Source organism: Aquarana catesbeiana, linkage group LG03, assembly GCF_042186555.1.
Source record: "Aquarana catesbeiana isolate 2022-GZ linkage group LG03, ASM4218655v1, whole genome shotgun sequence".
NCBI lineage: Eukaryota > Metazoa > Chordata > Amphibia > Anura > Ranidae > Aquarana > Aquarana catesbeiana.
The window spans coordinates 61,645,280-61,668,970 of NC_133326.1; the positions used below are offsets into that span (position 1 = coordinate 61,645,280).

The 23,691-nt window shown below is 45.5% G+C and overlaps 1 protein-coding gene across 1 annotated transcript in view; it reads left to right on the forward strand.

The window, feature by feature from the left end:
• The window catches only part of WHAMM (WASP homolog associated with actin, golgi membranes and microtubules), a 73,156-nt gene that overhangs the window by 23,270 nt on the left and 26,195 nt on the right, over nucleotides 1-23,691 (forward strand). Inside the window, exons 4-5 of the mRNA XM_073618605.1 lie at nucleotides 4,978-5,147; nucleotides 16,041-16,206. Of these exons, the coding sequence (XP_073474706.1) occupies nucleotides 4,978-5,147; nucleotides 16,041-16,206 (336 nt within the window). The remainder of the gene's footprint in view (nucleotides 1-4,977; nucleotides 5,148-16,040; nucleotides 16,207-23,691) is intronic.

Below are 23,691 nucleotides of genomic sequence, written 5' to 3' on the forward strand. Positions count from 1 at the left end.
TGAGTGCTGCCGGCCACATCGTTACTGGGCTTCCAGATCACTTGGGAGAGACGGTAAAGGCGGAGGTGGGCGGGACCCCCTTCCGCCAGCCCTAAAAATTGTTGCTGGGATCATGGTTGTAACCTCACCCATGATCCCGGATAACAGATTCCCTACCCTCACGTATATATGCTGTGGTCGGTAGGGAAGCGGTTAAGCAGCTGTTGCCTTCGTTGTATGTCAAAAGATCAGTGGCTCCTGATAAAGACATCTGAAGCTATAAGCAAATTGCAATCTTTTTTTTTTTTTTTTTCCTCCCGCTTCCCCATCAGTCCCTGAAGCTGCATACCACATCAAGGGGGCTTGGGAGGCAGAATGGGGTGGAACCAGACTTCACCTTTAGGCCGCGATCACATTGCGTGTAGCATGAACTCATGTTCCCGTGCACGACTTTGGGTCATTCTAATGTGATTCCACGTGTTGCACATAATCATTGTTGATTTTTACGTCAAATTTCGATTTAGTTTGAGTCCTAGTCTTTTGACTAAAATGTTTTAGTATTTTAGTTTTAGTCGTATTTTAGTTGAGTAAAATCTAATGGGTTTAGTTAAATTGTGATGCATTATTTAAGCATTTCTCTAAAATTGCCAAACATTATATATATATATATATATAAATAAGTTGTGCCTTTTTAAGGACAGGTTTCCCGCACAATAATTATTATTGAGTATTTTTTAACGAGGATATTTTTAAGATACAAAATCAATCTATATGACACAGTCTGTGCATGTGAAACTTATTCACGGAGACGTGTGAGCATATGAAATAGTCATTTATTGGTTGACAAACACAAATAATCACATGAAATTAAGATACCGATTGCGTTACATGAACGTCTTGAAAATCAATAAAAACACTTGCAAAAATGGGCGTACCGTCCCTTTGACATAATACCACCATGACAACTTCTTGGTAGAATCAATAACCCTGTGAACTTGACAATTAAACAGAACGTCTGTATTTCACAGGTACAAACGTTACTATACTGCAGGTAAGTAAGTGGTTAAAAATGTGAAATAAATTAGACGTTTGTTTTGTCAATAAATGTGGCAACTATGCAAAAAGAAAAATATAATGAAAAATTTGAATCTTTAGAGAAAAATCTACAAGGCGGTTATTGTTTCGAGAGAATAATTATCAATTGTATAATATTCAGTACATCAATATTTGAGAGAACATATCAATATTTGAGAGAACATACAAGATAAAATCATGACATAATTACCCATTCCAGTATGGCTACTGTTCCTATTGGCTGGCTACCAGAGTTAAGATGGCTGCCGTAGTTTCAAAATGGATACTCTGAAAGAGGATTTACGTCTTGTGACCTCCGAGTTCTAAGTATAAGGTGTTGAGGAATCTTCATGAATGTAAAGATATGTATTCATGCATGGTGCATGAGTGTCAGTCTGGGAGTGTGTGTGTCTCCCAGTGTCCCCCCTCAGGATGGATCCCTGAGCTTCCTTCTGAGCTCACTTCCTCTCCATCTTTTTCTCCCTCCTTCTCTCCTCCTTTCCTGGCAACTTACTTGCCTCTAAATACCATTTCAGATAATGAGACCATAAAAATTATAATGGCTCTGCCCAAAAGGATGTGGCTTATTTTCTACAGGTTAAAGAGACTTAATTATTTACCTTTCCCGGGAATTTAGTGAGTTCAAATAATATCACCTTCAACCACCAGGTGTCTCACATGTGTTTTGAGTTTATCCTTTTAAGTTAATACATTCTATTTTTATAATGTGTATAATGTTGAGAAGAGTATATACCTTTTAAATATTCTGGTAATCAGTCTAATGTAAAATACACTCAGTATAAGTTTGATTAGTCACCATTACATAACTTGGTTATATATATGTATCTCTATAAATGTATATCTATAAAAACTGGTCTATCTATGAAATACACACATTGTTATATATATTAATCAATACTACATAAAAAATGATTATCTATATGGATACCTGTATAATTCTGGTATCTCCAATGAATATTCGTTTATCTAAGCATAGGCTACAGTCTTATATAGTTATAATCATAATTATATGTTTTTCCTAATACTAATTAGTTTCTTAAAACACTTCTACTTATAAAATCACACCTTCATATATATTTTCTTCATACCAAAGTTGTTGGGTCCGCAGATGCCAAAATTATAATATATCTCACATATCTCTATGTGAGAATAGTCTGTATAACCTTGTTTCCTATGGCTGTAAGGGTAGTTTTCGTTTATTCACTAATACCATGTAAATATCTCCTTGTTTTGTGACGAGAGCAGCCATTGTTCCATCAAGGTTTTCCTCACAATACATGCTTGTAAAAGTCTTTAATATTTGATGTAGTAGAAAAACTTGGAAAAACATGAGCACGTCTATTTTGTTCTAAAGGTCTCCAAAAGGGCAACAGTTCAATAACTGCAATAGTCATGGTTCATCTGCTTTCTTTTGAGGCCTAAGAAACTCTCATATTTCTGCCAGTAAATATAAAATGTATTCCTTCATGGATTCACAACTATATATATATATATATATATATATATATATATATATATATATATATATATATATATATATATATATATATATATATATATATATATATATATATATACACCTGAATATATTACCAACATTTTTCTTAATTTTCTTTCTTTTAGTAGGTTATTAGATGCCCCTTACTTATTCCTATGTGGTAGTGCAGTATTAATTGTAACATCAAATTTTAATTTAGTTTTAGTCCTAGTCTTTTGACTAAAATGCCATTTTAGTTTTAGTCTTATTTTAGTCATCTGAATTGTTTTAGTTGTCAACGAAATTAACACTGCGCATAATAGGCTGCCCTATGGGCATTTGTCGCTCAAAAGTAGCCAGGCACAATTTTACATGCATGTTTTGCTGTGTGACAGTTGTGGCAAAATAAGAGGCTGAATGGTGTTTGGGTGCCAGGTGTGAATGGGGCCTTCGGGCCTGTCGCCGGGGTGTGAATGGAGCCTTCGGTCCTGTCGCCGGGGTGTGAATGGAGCCTTCGGTCCTGTCGCCGGGGTGTGAATGGAGCCTTCGGTCTTGTCGCCGGGGTGTGAATGGAGCCTTCGGGCCTGTCGCCGGGGTGTGAATGGAGCCTTCGGTCCTGTCGCCGGGGTGTGAATGGAGCCTTCCAGCCTGTCGCGGGGTGTTAATGGGGCCTTCGGGCCTGTCGCCAGGGTGTGAATGGAGCCTTCGGGCCTGTCGCCGGGGTGTGAATGGAGCCTTCGGTCTTGTCGCCGGGGTGTGAATGGAGCCTTCGGGCCTGTCGCTGGGGTGTGAATGGAGCCTTCGGGCCTGTCGCCGGGGTGTGAATGGAGCCTTCCGGCCTGTCGCGGGGTGTTAATGGGGCCTTCGGGCCTGTCGCCGGGGTGTGAATGGAGCCTTCGGGCCTGTCGCCGGGGTGTGAATGGAGCCTTCGGTCTTGTCGCCGGGGTGTGAATGGAGCCTTCGGTCCTGTCGCCGGGGTGTGAATGGAGCCTTCGGTCCTGTCGCCGGGGTGTGAATGGAGCCTTCGGGCCTGTCGCCAGGGTGTGAATGGAGCCTTCGGGCCTGTCGCCGGGGTGTGAATGGAGCCTTCGGTCTTGTCGCCGGGGTGTGAATGGAGCCTTCGGGCCTGTCGCCGGGGTGTGAATGGAGCCTTCGGGCCTGTCGCCGGGGTGTGAATGGAGCCTTCGGGCCTGTCGCCGTGGTGTGAATGGAGCCTTCGGGCCTGTCGCCGGGGTGTGAATGGAGCCTTCGGTCTTGTCGCCAGGGTGTGAATGGAGCCTTCGGTCTTGTCGCCGGGGTGTGAATGGAGCCTTCGGTCCTGTCGCCGGGGTGTGAATGGAGCCTTCGGTCTTGTCACCAGGTTGTGAATGGAGCCTTCGGTCCTGTCGCCGGGGTGTGAATGGAGCCTTCGGGCCTGTCGCCGGGGTGTGAATGGAGCCTTCGGTCTTGTCGCCAGGGTGTGAATGGAGCCTTCGGTCTTGTCGCCGGGGTGTGAATGGAGCCTTCGGTCCTGTCGCCGGGGTGTGAATGGAGCCTTCGGTCTTGTCACCAGGTTGTGAATGGAGCCTTCGGTCCTGTCGCCGGGGTGTGAATGGAGCCTTCGGGCCTGTCGCCGGGGTGTGAATGGAGCCTTTGGGCTTGTTCACACTAGCAGCTTTGTAGCAGCTATATATCTCTCACTCTGGTGATTTGTATCTGCTGTAGCTGTCTACAATGTTACCTCTTCAGCTGAAAATCACGCAGGTACCATGATCACCAGCAACTTCATTGAATAACCTGGGTAAGCTTAGGTTTATATATGATGCAAGTTTGTCGGAGGTGGGGAGATGTTGTGGAGTTGTACTTTCTACAGTGTGCCATTGTTTTTAGAATCCCATCTGTGCTCATGCACACCTTTGCAGTGCAGTGTGTCACAGTCCCAAGCGCATCTAAGAAACACACATTACATGCGTTAACACATTTCAGTGGCATCCATTCTGAATGCCCCCATCCCAAAAAGGCAACATTGCTGCAGCGCACGGTAAGGCACTACCATCATTGTGGCGCACTGCATTGCCAAAAATGGTGCATATACTTTCATTTGGACATTTTGGTGCATTGCCTGCCCATTCATTTGAATGGGCTGCCTTAATGCAATGCACAAAATAATGTGAAAAACACTCATTAACACATGGCATGAGGACATCGGTATCTGAATGGGTACCATAGTCACTGTTCTTGACATTTTTCACAGCTCTAGCGCCATTGACTTCAACGCAGAGATCTCATCATGTATTTTGTGTGCAGTCTCACAAGCAGTTAACTAATTTAAAAATGAAATGGGTAATTTCTGCTTTTTATCATTTTTTTTAATTTTTTTTTGGGGGGGGGGGGGGATTTTGTGCTCTGCAAGTAAATTGATTCTTAGTATTTTGCTGTTATTGCAGCCATGCAGAAACAAATGGAGCAAGATGGGAAGAGATTTGGACAAGCCACCTGGGCCTCAGCACTACCCAGACTGGAGAGGATTAAATCCATGTTAGCAAAAGAAACCCTTCAACATATGAGATCGAAGGAGATGTGCCTGAATCAGAAGAGGGCAGATATCACACAGAAAGTAAGATTCTTAGAAGAATGCAGAACATTTTTTACTTTGTGGTCCTTTTAAAGGGGTTCTCTTATTTGACAGACATCATCCAGCTCAGTGCTGTCCACTAATTTAGGCAGGCAAATGCACCTCCAGAGTAAGGCCGGCCATAGACTGATCGAAATTTGGCCAGTTCAACAGGATCTGTCCAAATTTTGATGCATCCATGGGCAGGCTGCTTGTACTGAAGTCAATCTATTGATTAACTTCAGTACAACCAGCCTGTTGATTTTTTTTATCTTGCGATGATTGCTGAAGGCTGTATTTGCCAACAGTGAGCATTGTATTCTGACAGCTGGAAAACCTTCCTCTGCCGGAATACAGTAGTACAGCGGGAGGGAAACCCCCATCAACACTGTGTTTAAGGGGGGATTAAGCAATTTTCTTTCCTTCAAACTGTGGTTAATAGGAAGAAAATTGTATAATGTATGGCTTGCTTAACTGTGTCCACATACTTAGGTCTCCCCCTTTTTATAAAAGGGGTTATTGTGCCCACATTCCAGTGTTACCTTTCCTTTCTTTCAGTCCCTGTGTAAACGTAGTCCCAGTCACTGCCCACACACTGTGCCTATCTATATTCTCTGTTTTCATGTTGATCATGGAGCATGTGCAGTGATTTCCCATATTGTGTGTGTGTGTATATATTTATGCAGGCAGATTATATGTAATACTCTTATTCAGTATTGCCGTGCCCAATGTGGTCAGTGTTCTTACATTTATACTGTCTCACATACTGTATATCGACATGTAGATAGATACATTGCATTTGTAAATGCTCAAATACACACAAAAAACATATAAACTTACAGTGAGGGAAAAAAGTATTTGATCCCCTGCTGATTTTGTACGTTTGCCCACTGACAAAAAATGATCAGTCTATAATTTTAATGGTAGGTTTATTTTAACAGTGAGAGACAGAATAACAACAAAAATATCCAGAAAAATGCATTTAAAAAAGTTATAAATTGATTTACATTTTAAAGAGTGAAATAAGTATTTGATCCCCTATCAATCAGCAAGATTTCTGGCTCCCGGTTGTCTTCTATACAGGTAACAAGCTGAGATTAGGAGAACTCTCTTAAAGGGAGTGCTCCTAATTTCTGCTTGTTAGCCGTATAAAGGGCACCTGTCCACAGAAGCAAGCAATCAGATTCCAATCTCTCCACCATGGCCAAGACCAAAGAGCTGTCCAAGGATTTCAGGGACAAGATTGTAAACCTACACAAGGCTGGAATCGGCTACAAGTCCATCGTCAAGCAGCTTGGTGAAAGGGTGACAACAGTTGGTGCGATTATTCGCAAATGGAAGAAACACAAAATAACTGTCAATCTCCCTCGGTCTGGGGCTCCATGCAAGATCTCACCTCGTGGAGTTTCAATGATCATGAGAACGGTGAGGAATCAGCCCAGAACTACATGGGAGAATCTTGTCAATGATCTCAAGGCAGCTGGGATCATAGTCACCAATAAAACAATTGGTAACACATACGCCATGAAGGACTGAAATCCTGCAGCGCCCGCAAGGTCCCCCTGCTCAAGAAAGCACATGTACAGGCCCGTCTGAAGTTTTCTAATGAACATCTGAATTGTTCAGAGGAGAACTGGGTGAAAGTGTTGTGGTCAGATTAGACCAAAATCAAGCTCTTTGGCATCCACTCAACTCACCGTGTTTGGAGGAGGAATGCTGCCTATGAGTCCAAGAACACCATCCCCACCGTCAAACATGAAGGTGGAAACATTATGCTTTGGGGGTGTTTTTCTGCTAAGAGGACAGGAAAACTTTACCGCATCAAAGGGACGATGGATGGGCCCATGTACCGTCAAAAGTTGGGTGAGAACCTCTTTCCTTCAGCCAGGGCATTGAAAATGGGTCATGAATGGGTATTCCAGCATGACAATGACCCAAAACACACAGCCAAGGCAAGAAAGGAGTGGTTTAAGAAAAACCTGAGGTGGCCTAGCCAGTCTCCAGACCTTAATTCCATAATAAATATGTGGAGGGAGCTGAAGGTTCGAATTACAAAACGTCAGCCCCAAAACCTTAATGACTTGGAGAGGATCTGCAAAGAGCAGTGGGACAAAATCCCTCCTGAGATGTGTGCCATCCTGGTGGCCAACTACAAGAAACGTCTGACCTCTGTGATTGCCACCAGTCATGTTTTGTGAAGGGGTCAAATACTTATTTCTTTCTCGAACATCACGGGACACAGAGCCACAGTAATTACTGATGGGTTATATAGGTATCACTGGTGATTGGACACTGGCACACCCTATCAGGAAGTTCAACCCCCTATATAATCCCTCCCCCTTGCAGGGATACCTCAGTTTTTACGCCAGTGTCTTAGGTGATGGACGTGTAAAGATGTCCTGTGATGAGCTCCAAAGGGAATATCCTGATATCCTATACTGGGGCAAGCCAGGCGAACCGGATCCATTCAAAGTGTCTTTTCATGGCCGAATTGAATGGTACCCGGGCCTCGTGTCCGAAGAAACGAGGTTTTACCCGTAATGCTTCTCTTTTTAGAGAGCTGGACCCCGCAGATCAGAAAATGGCTTTAAACTTCCTAATTTCTGGCGAGGTGCTTTACGGTCCCAGAACTGTTGGATCCCCCTACTGATGGGGGCCCCAGTCTCTGACGGTTTTTTCAAACGGAGCCCACCGTGAGAGGTGAAGATTGGGTCTGTGTAAACAGCACCCTGCGGCTGGATAAGGTAAGAGGAGATTCCACAGAATTTTTTAGTTCTAGTGGCTTTTCTCCTTTAAGGTAAATGCATGCTATGCCTATTGTGACCACCGGGGGCTGCCAAGAGCACAAACCTACACATGCTGACTCTGTCTCAGGTGTTGTAATCGCTGTTTATGTCCCAGCGTATCAAGCAGGCTGCAAACGGGTAAGGTGGAAAGGGGGATTTCTCATGTTTGAATGTTCCCCCCAGGCTAGAGAGGGGCCACAGGGGTCTAGAAAGTGGTTATACCACCCGGGCTCTGCGGCCTAATGGCCACCATCTCTCAAGATAGCCGTTCAGGCAGATCTTGTTACCAGCCTCCCTCCCTCCCCCCCCCCCCATCCCCAGCCTTTCTCCGGAAGCATGACAGGAGAGTCGGTAGCGCGGGAAGCGCTCGTTTTTTTCAAAACTCGAGGGGGGGGGGGGGGGGGCGGTAGAGGAGGGGGCGGGACGTCAGCACAGGTGCTTAGACTCCCACTCAGGCCAGCTGCAGGCTATTAGAGGCACTCTGTACAGGTGCACACAGCCTTCTGAGAGACACAGAGCTGACGGTCGCATGTAAGGTGGGACACAGGCATTCTCCTAGGCAGCATTTACTGAAGTAACACCAGACTGAGCATTGGGTAGCAAGGCTTTTAGCCAGACTACATCGCTCAGCGGGCAGTGTTCATTTGTATACCTCACACCTTGTTGCTTTGCACTATGGGTAGAAGAGGTTCAAACACCCCAGGAACCAGAGACACTAGGGGATCTCGTTCAGGTTCTGAGGGCCCCCTGTCGGCAGCATCCTCCCCCCCCTAAAGATGGGCCAGGGACGGCTAGCCAGGGAGGGCCATCGGGGTCAGGGGCTACACCTGCTTCTGGCACTTCAGCCCCTGTATATATTACACAAGAGGTTTTTTCCTCAACCATTAATGGTCTAGAGGAAAGATTAATGGCCGTGATTACGTCTTCACTCAGTGGAAGAAAACGCACTAGGCTTTCCTCTGTTCCCCAAGACCCTCAGACAGAGGAGCTCTGGGATAAAGGAGATGAATCCCTTTCAGAGGATCGGGATGGGATGGATGATCCTCTTCGGAGGATTCAGGTGGAGAGGGACCCTCTGCGACTTCCCAAGAGGAGAAAGTCTTAGTGCAGATCCTCACTGGATTGGTCTGCTCCACATTTAAGTTGCCCATACCTGAAACTGCTAAAGAATCCTCTTCTGCTTTGGGGTCACTGAAACCTTTCCAAGCAGCACATGCTTTTCCTGTTCATACTTTACTTGAAAAGCTTATTTATTCTGAGTGGGATCACCCAGACAAACGTTTTTTTCCGCCGAGAAAGTTTTCAACACTTTATCCGATGGAAGAAAAGTTTATTAAAATGTGGGGAATACCGGCTATTGATGCCGCCATTTCCTCCGTAAATAATAGCCTGACTTGTCCTGTAGACAATGCTCAGATGCTCAGGGATCCTGTAGATAAAAGGATGGAATCCCTATTGAAGGATGTTTTCTCCTTAGCAGGATCAGTGGCCCAACCTGCAGTAGCAGCGATTGGAGTCTGTCAATACTTAAGAGACCATGTTAAGCAGGTCATCAAAGTATTACCTGAACAGCAGGCCCAGGGGTTTGCTAACCTTCCAGCGGCCTTATGCTTTGTGGTTGACGCCATTAGAGATTCTATCGTGCAAACCTCCCGTCTTTCACTGGGGTTGGTGCATATACGTAGAATCCTATGGTTGGAAAAATTGGTCAGCCGAAGCACCATGTAAGAAGCTACTGGCTGGGTTTCCATTTCGTGGTGCAAGGTTGTTTGGAGAGGACTTGGATAACTATATCAAGAGAATCTCTTGTGGGAAAAGCACTCTCTTACCTGTCAAGAAGAAGAGTAAGCGTCCCTCTTTCAAACGGACTCTTTCCCCAGCGCCGGGGGCTTCAGCCTCCAGGCAGTCTCGACGGCCGCCTCCATCGGGGTCCAGAGACAAGAGTCAACCCCAGGGACAAAAGAAGTCCTGGGGAAAGAAGCCTACTAGGCAAAACACTAAGACCTCTGCATGAGGGGGCGCCCCCGCTCACTCGAGTGGGGGGAAGACTGCGACAGTTCTCAGAGCTCTGGCACGAGGACTTCCAGGACAGATGGGTAGTCTCCACGCTAACCTTAGGGTACAAGCTGGAGTTTCAGGAATTCCCTTCTCCTCGGTTCCTCAGATCAAATGTTCCCAGAGACCCAGAGAAGAAGCAGTCGCTCCTTCTAGCGTTAGAGCGACTTTTGTCGCAGGAGGTCATTATGATAGTTCCCGCAAAGGACCAGGGATTGGGCTTCTATTCCAACCTTTTTACGGTCCAAAAGCCAAATGGGGATGTCAGGCCCATTTTGGACTTAAGGGATCTGAACCGATTCCTAAGGATTCAATCCTTCCGCATGGAATCAATTCGAACAGTAGTTCCCACCCTGCAGGGAGGAGAATTTCTGGCATCAATAGACATCAGAGATGCATATCTGCATGTGCCCATTTTTCCTGCTCATCAGAAGTTTCTGCGCTTCGAGGTAGGAGGGCGCCATTTCCAGTTTGTGGCTCTGCCTTTCGGGATAGCCACTGCACCTCGAGTGTTCACAAAGATCTTGGCTCCTCCTCTGGCCAGATTAAGGGCTCAGGGTATAGCTGTCATAGCATACCTAGACGACCTGCTCTTGATAGACCGGTCGGTAGCCTCTTTGAATGGAAACTTGAGGACCACAGTCAGGTATCTAGAACACCTGGGTTGGATCCTCAACTTAGAAAAGTCTTTCCTAAAACCAGTAAGAAGACTGGAGTATTTAGGTCTGATTATAGATACAAGCCAGGAGAAAATATTTCTACCCCAGGCAAAGATCACTGCTTTGAGAGAGCTGATTCAGACAGTAAGGACCAAGAAGGGTCCCTCAGTCCGCCTTTGTATGAGGCTACTAGGGAAGATGGTGTCTTCATTCGAAGCAGTTCCCTATGCTCAGTTTCACTCAAGAATGCTGCAACACAGTATTCTGTCGACCTGGAACTAGAAGGTTCAGGCATTAGACTTTCCGATGCACCTGTCGCATGCGGTGCGTCAGAGCCTCAATTGGTGGCTCATACCCGAAAACCTGCAGAAGGGGAAATCCTTTCTACCGGTTACCTGGACGGTGGTAACAACAGATGCCAGTCTGTCAGGTTGGGGAGCAGTTCTGGAACAGGCTGCGGTCCAAGGGGTATGGTCCAAGACAGAGAGGACCTTACCCATCAACATTCTGGAGATCCGGGGGATACATCTAGCTCTAAAAGCCTGGACTATCAGGCTACAGGGTTGTCCGGTCAGGATCCAGTCCGACAATGCCACAGCAGTGGCTTATGTCAATCATCAGGGAGGCACCCTGAGCCGAGCTGCTCAAAAAGAGGTGAACCAGATCTTGGTCTGGGCAGAGATGCATGTGCCATGCATATCGGCAGTTTTCATCCCGGGAATAGAGAATTGGCAGGCGGACTATCTAAGTTGCCAGCAGTTACTTCCAGGGGAATGGTCTCTGCATCCCGACGTCTTTTGGGCCATATGCCAAAGATGGGGGATCCAGATGTAGATCTCTTTGCATCCCGATTCAACAAAAAGATAGACAGATTTGTGGCAAGGACAAAAGATCTTCTTGCATGCGGGACGGATGCGTTGGTGATTCCGTGGCATCGGTTCTCACTGATTTACGCATTCCCGCCTATTCTGCTACTACCACGACTCCTTCGCAGGATCAGGCAGGAAAGGAAGTCGGTACTTCTGGTGGCCCCCGCTTGGCCCAGAAGGACTTGGTATGCAGAAATAGTAAGGATGACGGTGGGTTCCCCGTGGACCCTACCGGTACGCCCAGACCTGTTATCTCAAGGTCCAGTGTTCCATCCTGCCTTACAAATGCTAAATTTGACGGTTTGGCTATTGAGACCCACGTTCTGAAGAGTAGTGGGCTCTCAGGTCCTGTCATATCTACCTTGATTAATGCAAGGAAGCCAGCTTCCAGGATGATTTATCATAGAGTCTGGAAGGCTTATATAACCTGGTGTGAATCCAGAGGTTGGCATCCCAGGAAATATGTCATAGGTAGAATCCTTGATTTTCTACAGAGGGGATTAGAGATGAAGCTGGCCTTGAGTACCATCAAGGGCCAGGTTTCTGCTTTATCAGTATTATTTCAGCGGCCACTTGCTTCGCATTCTTTGGTCCGAAACTTTATGCAGGGGGTGATGCATCTTAATCCTCCGGTTAAAGCGCCCCTAAACCCCTGGGACTTGAATTTGGTCCTGGCTGTGTTACAGAAACAGCCTTTTGAACCAATAAGTCAGATTCCTTTGGTCTTGTTGACAAGGAAATTAATTTTTCTGGTGGCCATCTCTTCTGCTAGAAGAGTATCAGAATTAGCAGCTCTTTCCTGTAAGGAGCCTTATTTGATTATACACAAGGATAGAGTGGTACTACGCCCTCATCCTAGTTTTTTACCGAAGGTGGTTTCTGATTTTCATTTAAACCAAGACATTGTTCTACCTTCCTTCTTTCCAGATCCCTGTTCTCCGGAAGAGAGATCTCTACATTCGTTGGATGTAGTAAGAGCAGTTAAGGCCTATCTAGGGGCAACTACTCAGATCCGCAAGACGGATGTTTTGTTTGTGCTGCCAGAGGGTCCCAATAGAGGACAGGCAGCGTCAAAAGCTACCATTTCTAAATGGATTTGACAGTTGATCATTCAAGCTTACGGTTTGAAACAGAAGATTCCTCCATTTCAGATCAGGGCACATTCCACAAGGGCTATTGGTGCTTCTTGGGCAGTGCATCACCGGGCCTCTATGGCTCAAATCTGCAAGGCCGCAACCTGGTCTTCAGTTCATACATTCACCAGATTCTATCAGGTGGATGTGAGAAGGCATGAGGATATCGCCTTTGGGCGTAGTGTGCTGCAGGCAGCGGTACAGGGTCCTCAGGTCTGATTGCACCCTACTTGGTCGTGGTTCCCCCCCCCTCAGGTAGCATTGCTCTGGGACATCCCATCAGTAATTACTGTGGCTCTGTGTCCCGTGATGTTCGAGAAAGAAAATAGGATTTTTTAAAACAGCTTACCTGTAAAATCCTTTTCTTTCGAAGGACATCACGGGACACAGAGGTTCCGCCCCTCTTCTAATACACTGTATTGCTTGGCTACAAAACTGAGGTATCCCTGCAAGGGGGAGGGATTATATAGGGGGTTGAACTTCCTGATAGGGTGTGCCAGTGTCCAATCACCAGTGATACCTATATAACCCATCAGTAATTACTGTGGCTCTGTGTCCCGTGATGTCCTTCGAAAGAAAAGGATTTTACAGGTAAGCTGTTTTAAAAAATCCTATTTTTACTCATTAAAATGCAAATCCATTTCTAACTTTTTTAAATGCATTTTTCTGGATTTTTTTGTTATGTCTCTCACTGGTAAAATAAACCTACCATTAAAATTATAGACTGGTTTGTCAGTGGGCAAACATACAAAATAAGCAGGGGATCAAATACTTTTTTCCCCTCACTGTACTTACTACCCACATACTGTGCCTAGCTATATTCTCTGTTTTCATGTTGATCACGGTGCATGTGCAGACTTACACACATGCTGAATCCTGCATCGCAAGAGTTTAATGTTTTAGCCTAGGGGTGCACAGATAAAGGTGTACTATTTACAGATTATGACAGCCGGGACTCCTTTGCTCTCAGAATACACTGACCAGCGCTGTAGCCGCTCATCGAATTAAAATTTTCCAACATTCCCATCGTGCGGGAACAACCATAGATGGGTGGAAATTCAGCCAGGCCCAGCTGAACCGGCTAAATTTGATTCATCTATGGCCAGCTGAGCTCCCCTAGCTCCAGCAGGCGTCCTCCATCCACGTGACCTGTCCAGCGGTGCCACCTTTCTAAGATGCCCTCAGCCACGATTGAATGCTCACTTGCACCATCTACAGTGTAGTGTGAATGTTTCCTGCACTGTATGGGAAGGGAACAGCGCTGGAGCCTGTTAGCCCGAGGGAAAGGGTAAGTAATAGAGCTTATTCCTGCATCCTAAAGCTGGCTATGCATTATACAATTTTTTCTTATTCACTTTCCTTTAGATTTAACTTCAACTTTGTAGTGCAAGCCCCCCCCCCTAATTGAATACAAATTGAAAGTTTTTAGGTTTGACATCCATATTATATGGTTTTGATAAATCTAAAGGAAATTGTATAATGTGTAGCCAGCCTTAGACTAAGCATTTAACCCTTGCAGTGCAGGGGGGGCCACTACAAAGGTAGATTGTCTAATGGGGCGTACACACGGTCGGACTTTTCGTCTACAAAAGTCCGACAGCCTGTCCGACAGACTTCCGGCGGACTTTCGGCGGACTTGCAGCAGACTTTCTAACGAACGGACTTGCCTACACACGACCACACAAAAGTCCGACGGATTCGTACGTGATGACGTACACCGGACTAAAATAAGGAAGTTCATAGCCAGTAGCCAATAGCTGCCCTAGCGTGGGTTTTTGTCCGTCGGACTAGCACACAGACGAGCGGATTTTGGGGTCCGTCGTAGTTACGACGTAAAGATTTGAAGCATGTTTCAAATCTAAAGTCCGTAGGATTTGAGGCTGAAAAAGTCTGCTGAAAGTCCGGAGAAGCCCACACACGATCGGATTACCAGCCAGCTTTAGTCCGTCAGCGTCCGTTGGACTTTTGTAGACGAAAAGTCCGACCGTGTGTACGCCCCATTATTCTTGCAGTTCAGCTTTAATGCTTTTGTAAACATCTGGTTAAAGTCTTAAAGCTTTAGTAAACCGCCGCTTTAAAAAAACACAAAAAATCCCCTGCAAGGCAATGGTATAATGTGCTAGTATGCATTGCATACTAGCAATTAGGAAATACCTTAGAACGAAGCCCTCCAATGGTGCACTGTCGCCCCGACAGGGCTTCCATCTTCTCCTGGCCTTTTCTTCCGGGTTCGCGGGCTCTGGTTGTATAAGTGGCCGGGGCCGTGATGAGATCTCTCCCATGCATGTGCTTGGGAGCCCTTGGCTACGGCACGGAGCTCTGAAGGTCCGGCATACCATGCTGCGTCCATCACCGGCTGCATCCAGTGGGAATATCTCCTAAACACTGCAAGCTCAGGAGATTTTCACTGTACCTACAGGTAAGCCTTAAAGCGGAGTTTCACCCAAAAGTGGAACTTTGCTTTAAGCAATCCTGACATGCCACATTTGGCATGTCATTTTTTTGGGGGGGGGGGGAACCCTAGTTTTGACAGGTACCCGCTCCCACTGCCGCCTGGGCCGCCTAGGTGGTCCTTACCTCCTTGCAATATTCTGAATTCAGAACGTGCAACGCGACTTGCACATGCACAGTGCTCCTCCAGCTGTGAAACCACAAGCTGTACAGTAGTACACAGTAGCCCACAGTAGTGATGCCAACACTGTGGAGGGAAAGGGAGATAAGCGAGGCTTCGGGCGGCCGCATCGCTGGACCTTGGGACAGGTGAGTGTGTGTGTTTTTATTAAGTCAGCAGCTACACTTTTTGTAGCTGTTGACTTTTATTAAACACAGTTTTAATATAGGCTTACCTGTAGGTGCAAGATCAAAAAATGTTCTGAAACTTTCTGCTGCATTTTCCTATTTTCCAAAGCCGCTTTTACATAGACCTATGTGAATGTGTAAAGCCTAGTACACATGAGTCGAATGTCGGACGGCATCGGCCGGTTCAATAGAAACGACATTCAGCCTGTGTGTACTGGAGTCTGTCTGACAGAAGCCGGACGTTTGGCCAGCTTTTGTCAAAGGGGCATGACCGAAAAAGGTCTGCCAATCAGCTTCAGAGCTTTCAGCCAATAACTGAGCTCATCCCTACCCATTCATCTTGTACTGGCTTCAGCAATGTAAATTCTAAATAAGACCATTAGAGTATATGGCACACATGTACAAATGACAGCATGTTCCATTCCTATCATCTGTTTTCAGTTTTATCATTGGAGTTATGCTTCCTTGGCATTGCATCACTTTTTCCTATACTAGTGATATTACTATGTCAGAATATATTTTCTATGTTGTTTTATATGTATTCCATTATTTGTTGAGTTTTCCATTGATTGTACAAACTGGCTTGGACTGACAGATGGAGAACCTGAGCGAGGGCCTTGGGGCCATGACACTGGTGGATGAGCTGGAATTGCAGTACTATGAGACACAACTAGAGCTATACGATGTTCAGTTTGAGATATTGAAGTACGAAGAAATGTTGCTTACAGCAGAACTCGCCTCACTGCGGAGGCAGATAAAGGGTAATCAGTACTATCTGCTCATATGATGTATTCTGGATTAACCTTGCTAACAATGATTTGTTTGCTAGTAACAGATATGTTGTATAGTATAAAGGTCCTCCTTTATACATTGGAATATAAATAGTTTGCCGTGCTACCTGTAATATTGTGAACACTTATATAAAAAAAGAAATAAACCAACTGGTAATAATGAAGGCCATAAAAACAAACAAAATATGAATCCAGTAGCAAATATAAAATCACATATGTATACAAATATTGTGACTGTCCCAGTTATTTGTAGAATCACCGCTGTGCTGCCAGAAAATTAAGTGCTGAACCAGAACTCATGTCCACCCTGGTGAACCATCACTCACCCCGCCCCCCCCCCCCCCCCCATTAAAATTGGACTCTTACCGGAACAAATGGACCCTATTACAGAGTCAAATCACCCCGTGATTGGTATCTCATTATCAAGACCTGGACAGACACCCCTTGATTAGAGGATTACAATATCTTCAGTTTTTCAGCATATGTTCAAATGAAATTAAGATGGTAAAACCCACATAGTGTAAAACCGCATAAAATGTTATTCTAGCTCAAAAAGATAACTAGAACTACTCACATTTTCACAATTTAGTAAGCGCTTAATATTAGATACGTTCTCGGGCAATGTTAACAACAGTCCAAGCCTTTACCAATACAAACAAGAGTGGCAATGTCATGTGCGTTGGCTCCATTCTACGCGTTTCATTATAACTGATGTCATCGGGGGGCACAGGCCACTTTGCCACTGGATTCATATTTTGCTTGTTTTTATGTACTTCACTATTATCAGTTGGTTTATTTCATTTTTTTTTTGTTTGTTTTTTTAATATAAGCGTTTACAATAATACAGGTAGTGCAACAAACTATTTATATTCCATTGTTCACACAGTTTTGTCTGTATTTTGCCAGCAGCTTTATTTTGCACTTGCCAGCACAATTTCTCTTTCAATCTTAGTTTATTTCAAGAAAACAAAACATAATAAAAAAAGGAGATATAACAGAAAAAGAAAGTTCGCTACATTGTACTATTACAATATGTGATAACATGCATTGTGCAAAGAACAATGATATATATCTATACCATAGATAAGCAGGTGTATACACTTTGACATCAAATCTCTGGTAAAACAATGAAATATCATATTGTAAATAAAGGCCTTTAGACATATGGGAAGTATATTATATGTGAGGGATCCAACATATGTTTACTCTTGTGGTTTTGCGTATTGGTATTATCAGAGGGATCTCCCCCTTCATGATATGCTGTTGAGACCTTTTTTACTCACTTATATGAAGTATTGATGTCGTTGAACTAATCTGGGTATATGGCCTTTGATCATATGCTTAAGAGACCGGTTCAATACAGAAAGATGAGTAGGTGAAGAGAGGAAAGAGAAATATGCTGTGAAAAGAAATAGGGGATGATAAAGAAAGTGGGAAGCATCCCAGCATGGCTAGCCAGTAGACGATGATGGGGCATCCCTGACCCATACAGAAAAGTCGTCAGAGTAACAAAACATTGCCCACGCGGTCCAGGTGATGGTAAATTGTTACTCCTTCCCCGCTTCCTGCGCCAACAGGCGCTCCAGATCTCTTATCTGATCCACCTCCACAGCCCAGTTGCCCAAGGAAGGCACATCCGCTGTTCTCCAATGGCGGGGAATCACTGTCCTGACTGCGGCCAAAAAGTGGCGGGGGCCTGAGATAGCAGGGCTATCTCTGGAGTAGGTTTAAACACTTGAGGTCCGGGCCATAGCCGAATGACGGCTACAGCGCGGACCTCAATTTCCGGGAGGCCGTCCTCCCCTGTGCACACGCATAGCGCGCACCCTGCAGGGCGCGCGGTGTGTGCGCTGTGATCACCGAGTCACGGAGACTCGGATGATCACAGATCCAAGTAAGGGGCCGGTCCCGGCCCCTTACCATGTGATCAGCTGTCAGCCAATGACAGCTGATCACATGATATGAAGAAAACCTCGGTGATCGGTTTCGTTTTCTCCTCACGCTGACAGCGTGAGGAGGAAAAACAAGCCGATCACCGACTTATGTCAAAGGGACCTCGGTCCCGAAGTGAAAGGAGACACACATGCCTCATCTGTGCCAACAGGTGCCATCTATTATTGCCACCTGCCAGTGCCCACAAGTGCCACCTGTCAATGCCCACAAGTGCCACCTGTCAATGCCCACAAGTGCCACCTGTCAATGCCCACAAGTGCCACCTATCAATGCCAAGTGCCACCTATCAATGCCCTCCAGTGGTGCCAGTCAGTGCCACCTAGCAGTGCTGCCATCAGTGCCCATCACTGCCACCTATCGGTGCCCATCAGTGCCGCCTCATCAGCGTACATCAACGTAGGAGAAAAATTACCTGTTTGCAAAATTTTATAACAAAATATAAAAAAAAATAATAATTTTTTTTTTTTAAATTGTCTTTTTAATTTTTTTTAACAAAAACTAAAAACCGCAGAGATGATCAAATACCATCAAAAGAAAGCTCTACTTTTAGGAAAAAAATGATAAAAATTTCATTTGGGTACAGTGTTGTATGACCGCGCAATTGTCATCCAAAGTGCGACAGCGCTGAAAGCTGAAAATTGGTCTGGACAGGAGGGGGTTTTAAGTGCCCAGTAAGCAAGTGGTTAATTGAGGTCGCCATCAGCCTGCTGTATAGATCAAAGACCTTTTGCCAAAGTTTCCTAATTGGAGGACATACCCACCAAATGTGGAGCATTGTCCCTCTAGAGGACATGCACCGCCAGCAAGTATCTGACAAGGAAGAATTATGCTGTTGGATTGTCGCTGGGCATCTGTACCACCTCGTTAATAGCTTAAATCCTTTTTCTTGGGACTTGGTTGCTAATGAAATCCTATGTGTCAAGACAAAGCTTTTTTGCCAATCAGCAGGGGAGATGGAGTGTTGTAGGTCTGTTTCCCATTTCTGCGTGTATGTTGGAAGGTCTGGGGCAGAGATGTTTAGTAGTATGGAATATAACAACGATACTACGTGGGTGGGCGGGTCTGATTGTAAAAGTAGCTCGTCAAAGTCTGATGGGTCAGCTAGGATCTCAGAGATGGAGGAAAAAGTACGTACATGTTCGTCTGGGGGGGTATGTCTGTTCTCAGAGATGGGTCAGCGTGTAAAACCTGCGCTTTAGCGTCTATGACTATCCCTATTCCAGGGTCCAAATCTGCTTCTGTTTACTGCCGGGGGGAAGGCCGGAGTCCCAAAGAGAGGGGTCATTGGGCCCTGAGGTTTAGATAATTTACCAGTTAAGGTCAGGCGGTCCCAAATCTGAAGAGTTTGACGAGGAAGAGCAGTAGAGAGTGAACTATCCTTGCGCCGGGCCGTAGGGGTCCACGGCAGGGCGCAAAGATCAATCTCATTAAGATGCCTCTCCAATTGGACCCAGAGCTTGGAGGAGGAGTGGTGAAACCAGTCCACGATACGTATGAGTACACCAGCACAATTTCTAGTATGTATGTTGCTTGCTTTATATATGCAGTTCCTGGGTTCTGGTGTCTTTGTTTTATAAAAAAAAAAGACAGAAGGGTTGATTTACTAAAGGCAAATAGCCTGTGCACTTTGCAAGTGCAGGTGCACTAATTTTTCCCAGAGATTAGTAAATGTGGTAAAGCTTCATTTTGTAAAGAGTACCCAATCAGGTGCAAGGAAAAATAATTAAAAAAAAGCATTTCTGCTTGTATATGATTGGATGAGGGAAATCGGCAGAGATTTACTAAGGTCTGGAAAAATGAGGGCAACTGCACTTGCGAAGTGTACAGTCTATTTGCCTTCAGTAAATCAACCCCAATATTTACATGCCGCTATGAGATCAGACAACGAACATGCATCAGGACAAAGGGCAAGCGGGGAGATAGAACATTTCTTGCCCTTTTAGTGCATATCAGAACATTGCAGCCAGCTAAGCAGTAATACATAGAAGCAGGCGTATCTCTCTTTTGATATTGAGAGAAAATCAAGGAGAAAAAAATATCCCTTAAATGTTGGCTACAGTTCTATGGATTGAACATAGCTATTCATTTTCAACAAAGAATAAGTAGATTTACTTCACAATAGACAAGCAGATGACAATATTGGATGAATATTGCACTTATGTTGTGAAATATTGGAAGCACTGATCTGTTATCCCTGGACATCAAAAGCTTTCAATACAGTATCCTGGCCATACACAATGCCGGTGTTGGATAAGTGAGGATTTGGCCCCCACCTTATCAAATGAATAGTATCTCTGTATCACCACCCCAGATCTTTTGTTTAAAGTGGTTCTAAAGGCAGAATTTTTTTAATGCATTCATTCTATGCATTATGATTTTAAAAATCGGTGTGCAGTCTCTTACTTGACTCCATCCTTTGACACTCATTATGCAGTGAATTGTTCTTTTCTTCTTAGGCAAATGGGCAGATATGGAATCATGGAGAAAAAAATAAGATCTCACGCCTGGGCCGCACCTCTGCTGGCTTTTCTCCCTAAACTTTTCAGAGACCGAGGGTGTCCAGGAAGGTGTTATTTTAACCCAAGCTTATAGGCAGTGTGGCAGTCCTGCAGATTCAGTATTATTATTTTACCCCTTATGGGTTAGCCTGGAAGCATATGAAACAACTCTCATAGCTATAGACAACATTCTGTGGACCCCCTTCCCCCACCACCTACATTGTATGTTATGCATTAAATTCTGGGGTACCTAATTTCCCCCCATACCCCTCTGGCACATCCTCGTTTTTTCCACTCGGTTTCTAAGAAGCATATAGGTTCCTTTGGCTTTGGAAGCAGGTATTTTGAGGACTTAACCTCAGTACTTGGGATCCAGTCTTTCACATTCCTCCTTCAAGCCTTCTTTAGAACAGATTTGTTCTTTACCGCTTAAAAATGACATAGAAAGTGATGTTAAACATAAGTCATCGCCCCTTTCTATGACAAACTTTTAAACACCAATGTTTAGATGCAACCACTAAAGGAATGGTTTCTCTCGCATTCTACGCCAGTTTAGAACCTGATTATCATTACCCACCCTCATGTGTCACTAGGTGGGAGAGTGACTTCGGCTCCCACATGGAAACTGGCACCAAATTTTGAGAAGCCATGACACATGGATCTGGATCTATTAACTCTTCCCTTGTGGAAGCTAACTAGTAGCTGCTATTGTGTTTGTATATGGTCCGACAGAGGGTCACAAGGTATCATTCTGATATTTTGGATCAATGCTTTAGAGCAGGGGTATTGAATTAAAATTCATGGAGGTCCAATCAGAAAAATTTTCTGCTAGCAGAGGTCTCGATTGCAAGTTTGCGCGATGACTCGGTTCCTTCACAACACAGCCCCCCCTTTTTTTTATATCACAATTCCCTTCTTACATCAGTATCCTCTGCTCCTTCACATCACCACCCACAGTGGTGTCCTCTACCCTCCTTGATAGTATCCCCTTCCCACAGCAGTGTTCTCTGTCCTCCTTTCCATTGAAGCCCCCGTGTCTCTCCCCCCCCATTCACATTACAGCCCCCCACAGCTCTGTCCCCCCAGTTTGCATTGCAGCTCTGCTCTCTTCTCCCCCCCCCCCCCCACATTCACATTAATGTCCCCTCACAGCTCTGTCCTCGTAATTTACATTATAGCCCTTGCAGTTCTGCCCCTCCTATTCACATTACAGCCCCTGCAACTCTGCCCTCCATTCACATTACCGCCCCCCATAGCTCTGTTCCCCCAATTTACATTGCAGCTCTGCCCCCCTTATTCACATTAAAGCCCCCAGAGATCTTTCCCCCAATTTACATTGCAGCCCCTGCATTTCGCCCCCCCCCCATTCACATTACAGCCCCTGCAGCTCTGTCCCACCCCATTCACATTACAGCCCCTGCAGCTCTATCTCCTTCCATTCACATTACAACCCCTGCAGCTCTGCCCCCCCCCAATACACATTACAGCCCCTGCAGCTCTGTCCCCCCCATTCACTTTACAGCCCCTGCAGCTCTGCTCCCTCCTTCCATTCACATTACAGCCCCCGCAGCTCTGCCCACCCAGTCACTTTACAGCTCCCGCAGCTCTATCTCCCCACCCCCCCATTCACAATGCAGCCCCTGCAGCTCTGTCCCCCCCCCCATTCACATTACAGCCCCTGCAGCTGTGCCCCCCTACCACCACATTACAGCCCCTGCAGCACTGTCCCGCCTACAACACCTGCAGCTCTGCCCCCTTTCCCTATTCAGAATGCAGCCCCTGCAGCTCTGTTCCTTCACTCTCCTACTTTTACTGGGGCACGGAGCAGAGAGCGAGAGTAAAGACAGCTCTGGACAGAGGGCGGGACCGGCAGCAGCTGGTATTAACTTTTTATGTTAACCAACAGGTGATTAGTTTCTGGGACCACCCTGCATCCTAACAACGAATCGCTGGCTGGTTAACTTCAAAAGTTAACTCCGGCAGCTCCTGCACCCACTTTCCATTCAAAGCAGCTGTGCCTTCCGGTCATCTAGCCCGCCTCTCCGCTCTGCTGTGATACTTACAGCAGTGACAGTGGCGAAAAAACGGCTCCTAAATGGGGGAACTGCAGTGGCCCGTAGGATTAGTGATGCGGGCTGGATCGCGGGCCGCCATTTAGGGATGCCTGCTTTAGAGGCTGTAGCAAGATCAATTAAATGCATTTAGCGAGTCTGAAATAAAACGCTTTTGGACTAAAGGAGTACCTTTCCCGGGGGTCACAAGAGTGTAGCTCATTCTGCACTCCTGTGACCCGTTTGCAGCAGACAGGGGGCTGAAATCTGCTGTCGGCTGACCTCGGAGCGCTAGTCCAGGCTCAGGAAAGATTGCGACCATATGGTCGGGATCCACCCACATGCCTGGACTGGTGAAAGCCTGAGCTGGAGGCTCCCGCCCCCGCCACAGCCCAGCGATCCAGTGAGGGGGCAGAGCAGAAAGTAGTGACTGACAATCACCAGCTCTCTGCTCACGGAGCTGTGAAAACCGAGTGACCAGCGGTTATTGATCGCTCTGTTCTCAGTATTCGAGCTGGCGGGAACAGATGCATCCACCTAGGCACAGTGAGGGAAAAAAGTATTTGATCCCCTGCTGCTTTTGTACGTTTGCTCACTGACAAAGAAATGATCAGTCTATAATTTTAATGGTAGGTTTATTTTACCAGTGAGAGACAGAATAACAAAAAAAAAAAACGCATTTAAAAAAGTTTTAAATGGATTTGCATTTTAATGAGTGAAATAAGTATGTGACCCCTTTGCAAAACATGACTGGTGGCAAAACCCTTGTTGGCAATCACAGAGGTCAGACGTTTCTTGTAGTTGGCCACCTGGTTTGCACACACCTCAGGAGGGATTTTGTCCCACTTCTCTTTGCAGATCCTCTCCAAGTCATTAAGGTTTCGAGGCTGACGTTTTGTAACGCAAGCCTTCAGCTCCCTCCACATATTTTCTATGGAATTAAGGTCTGGAGA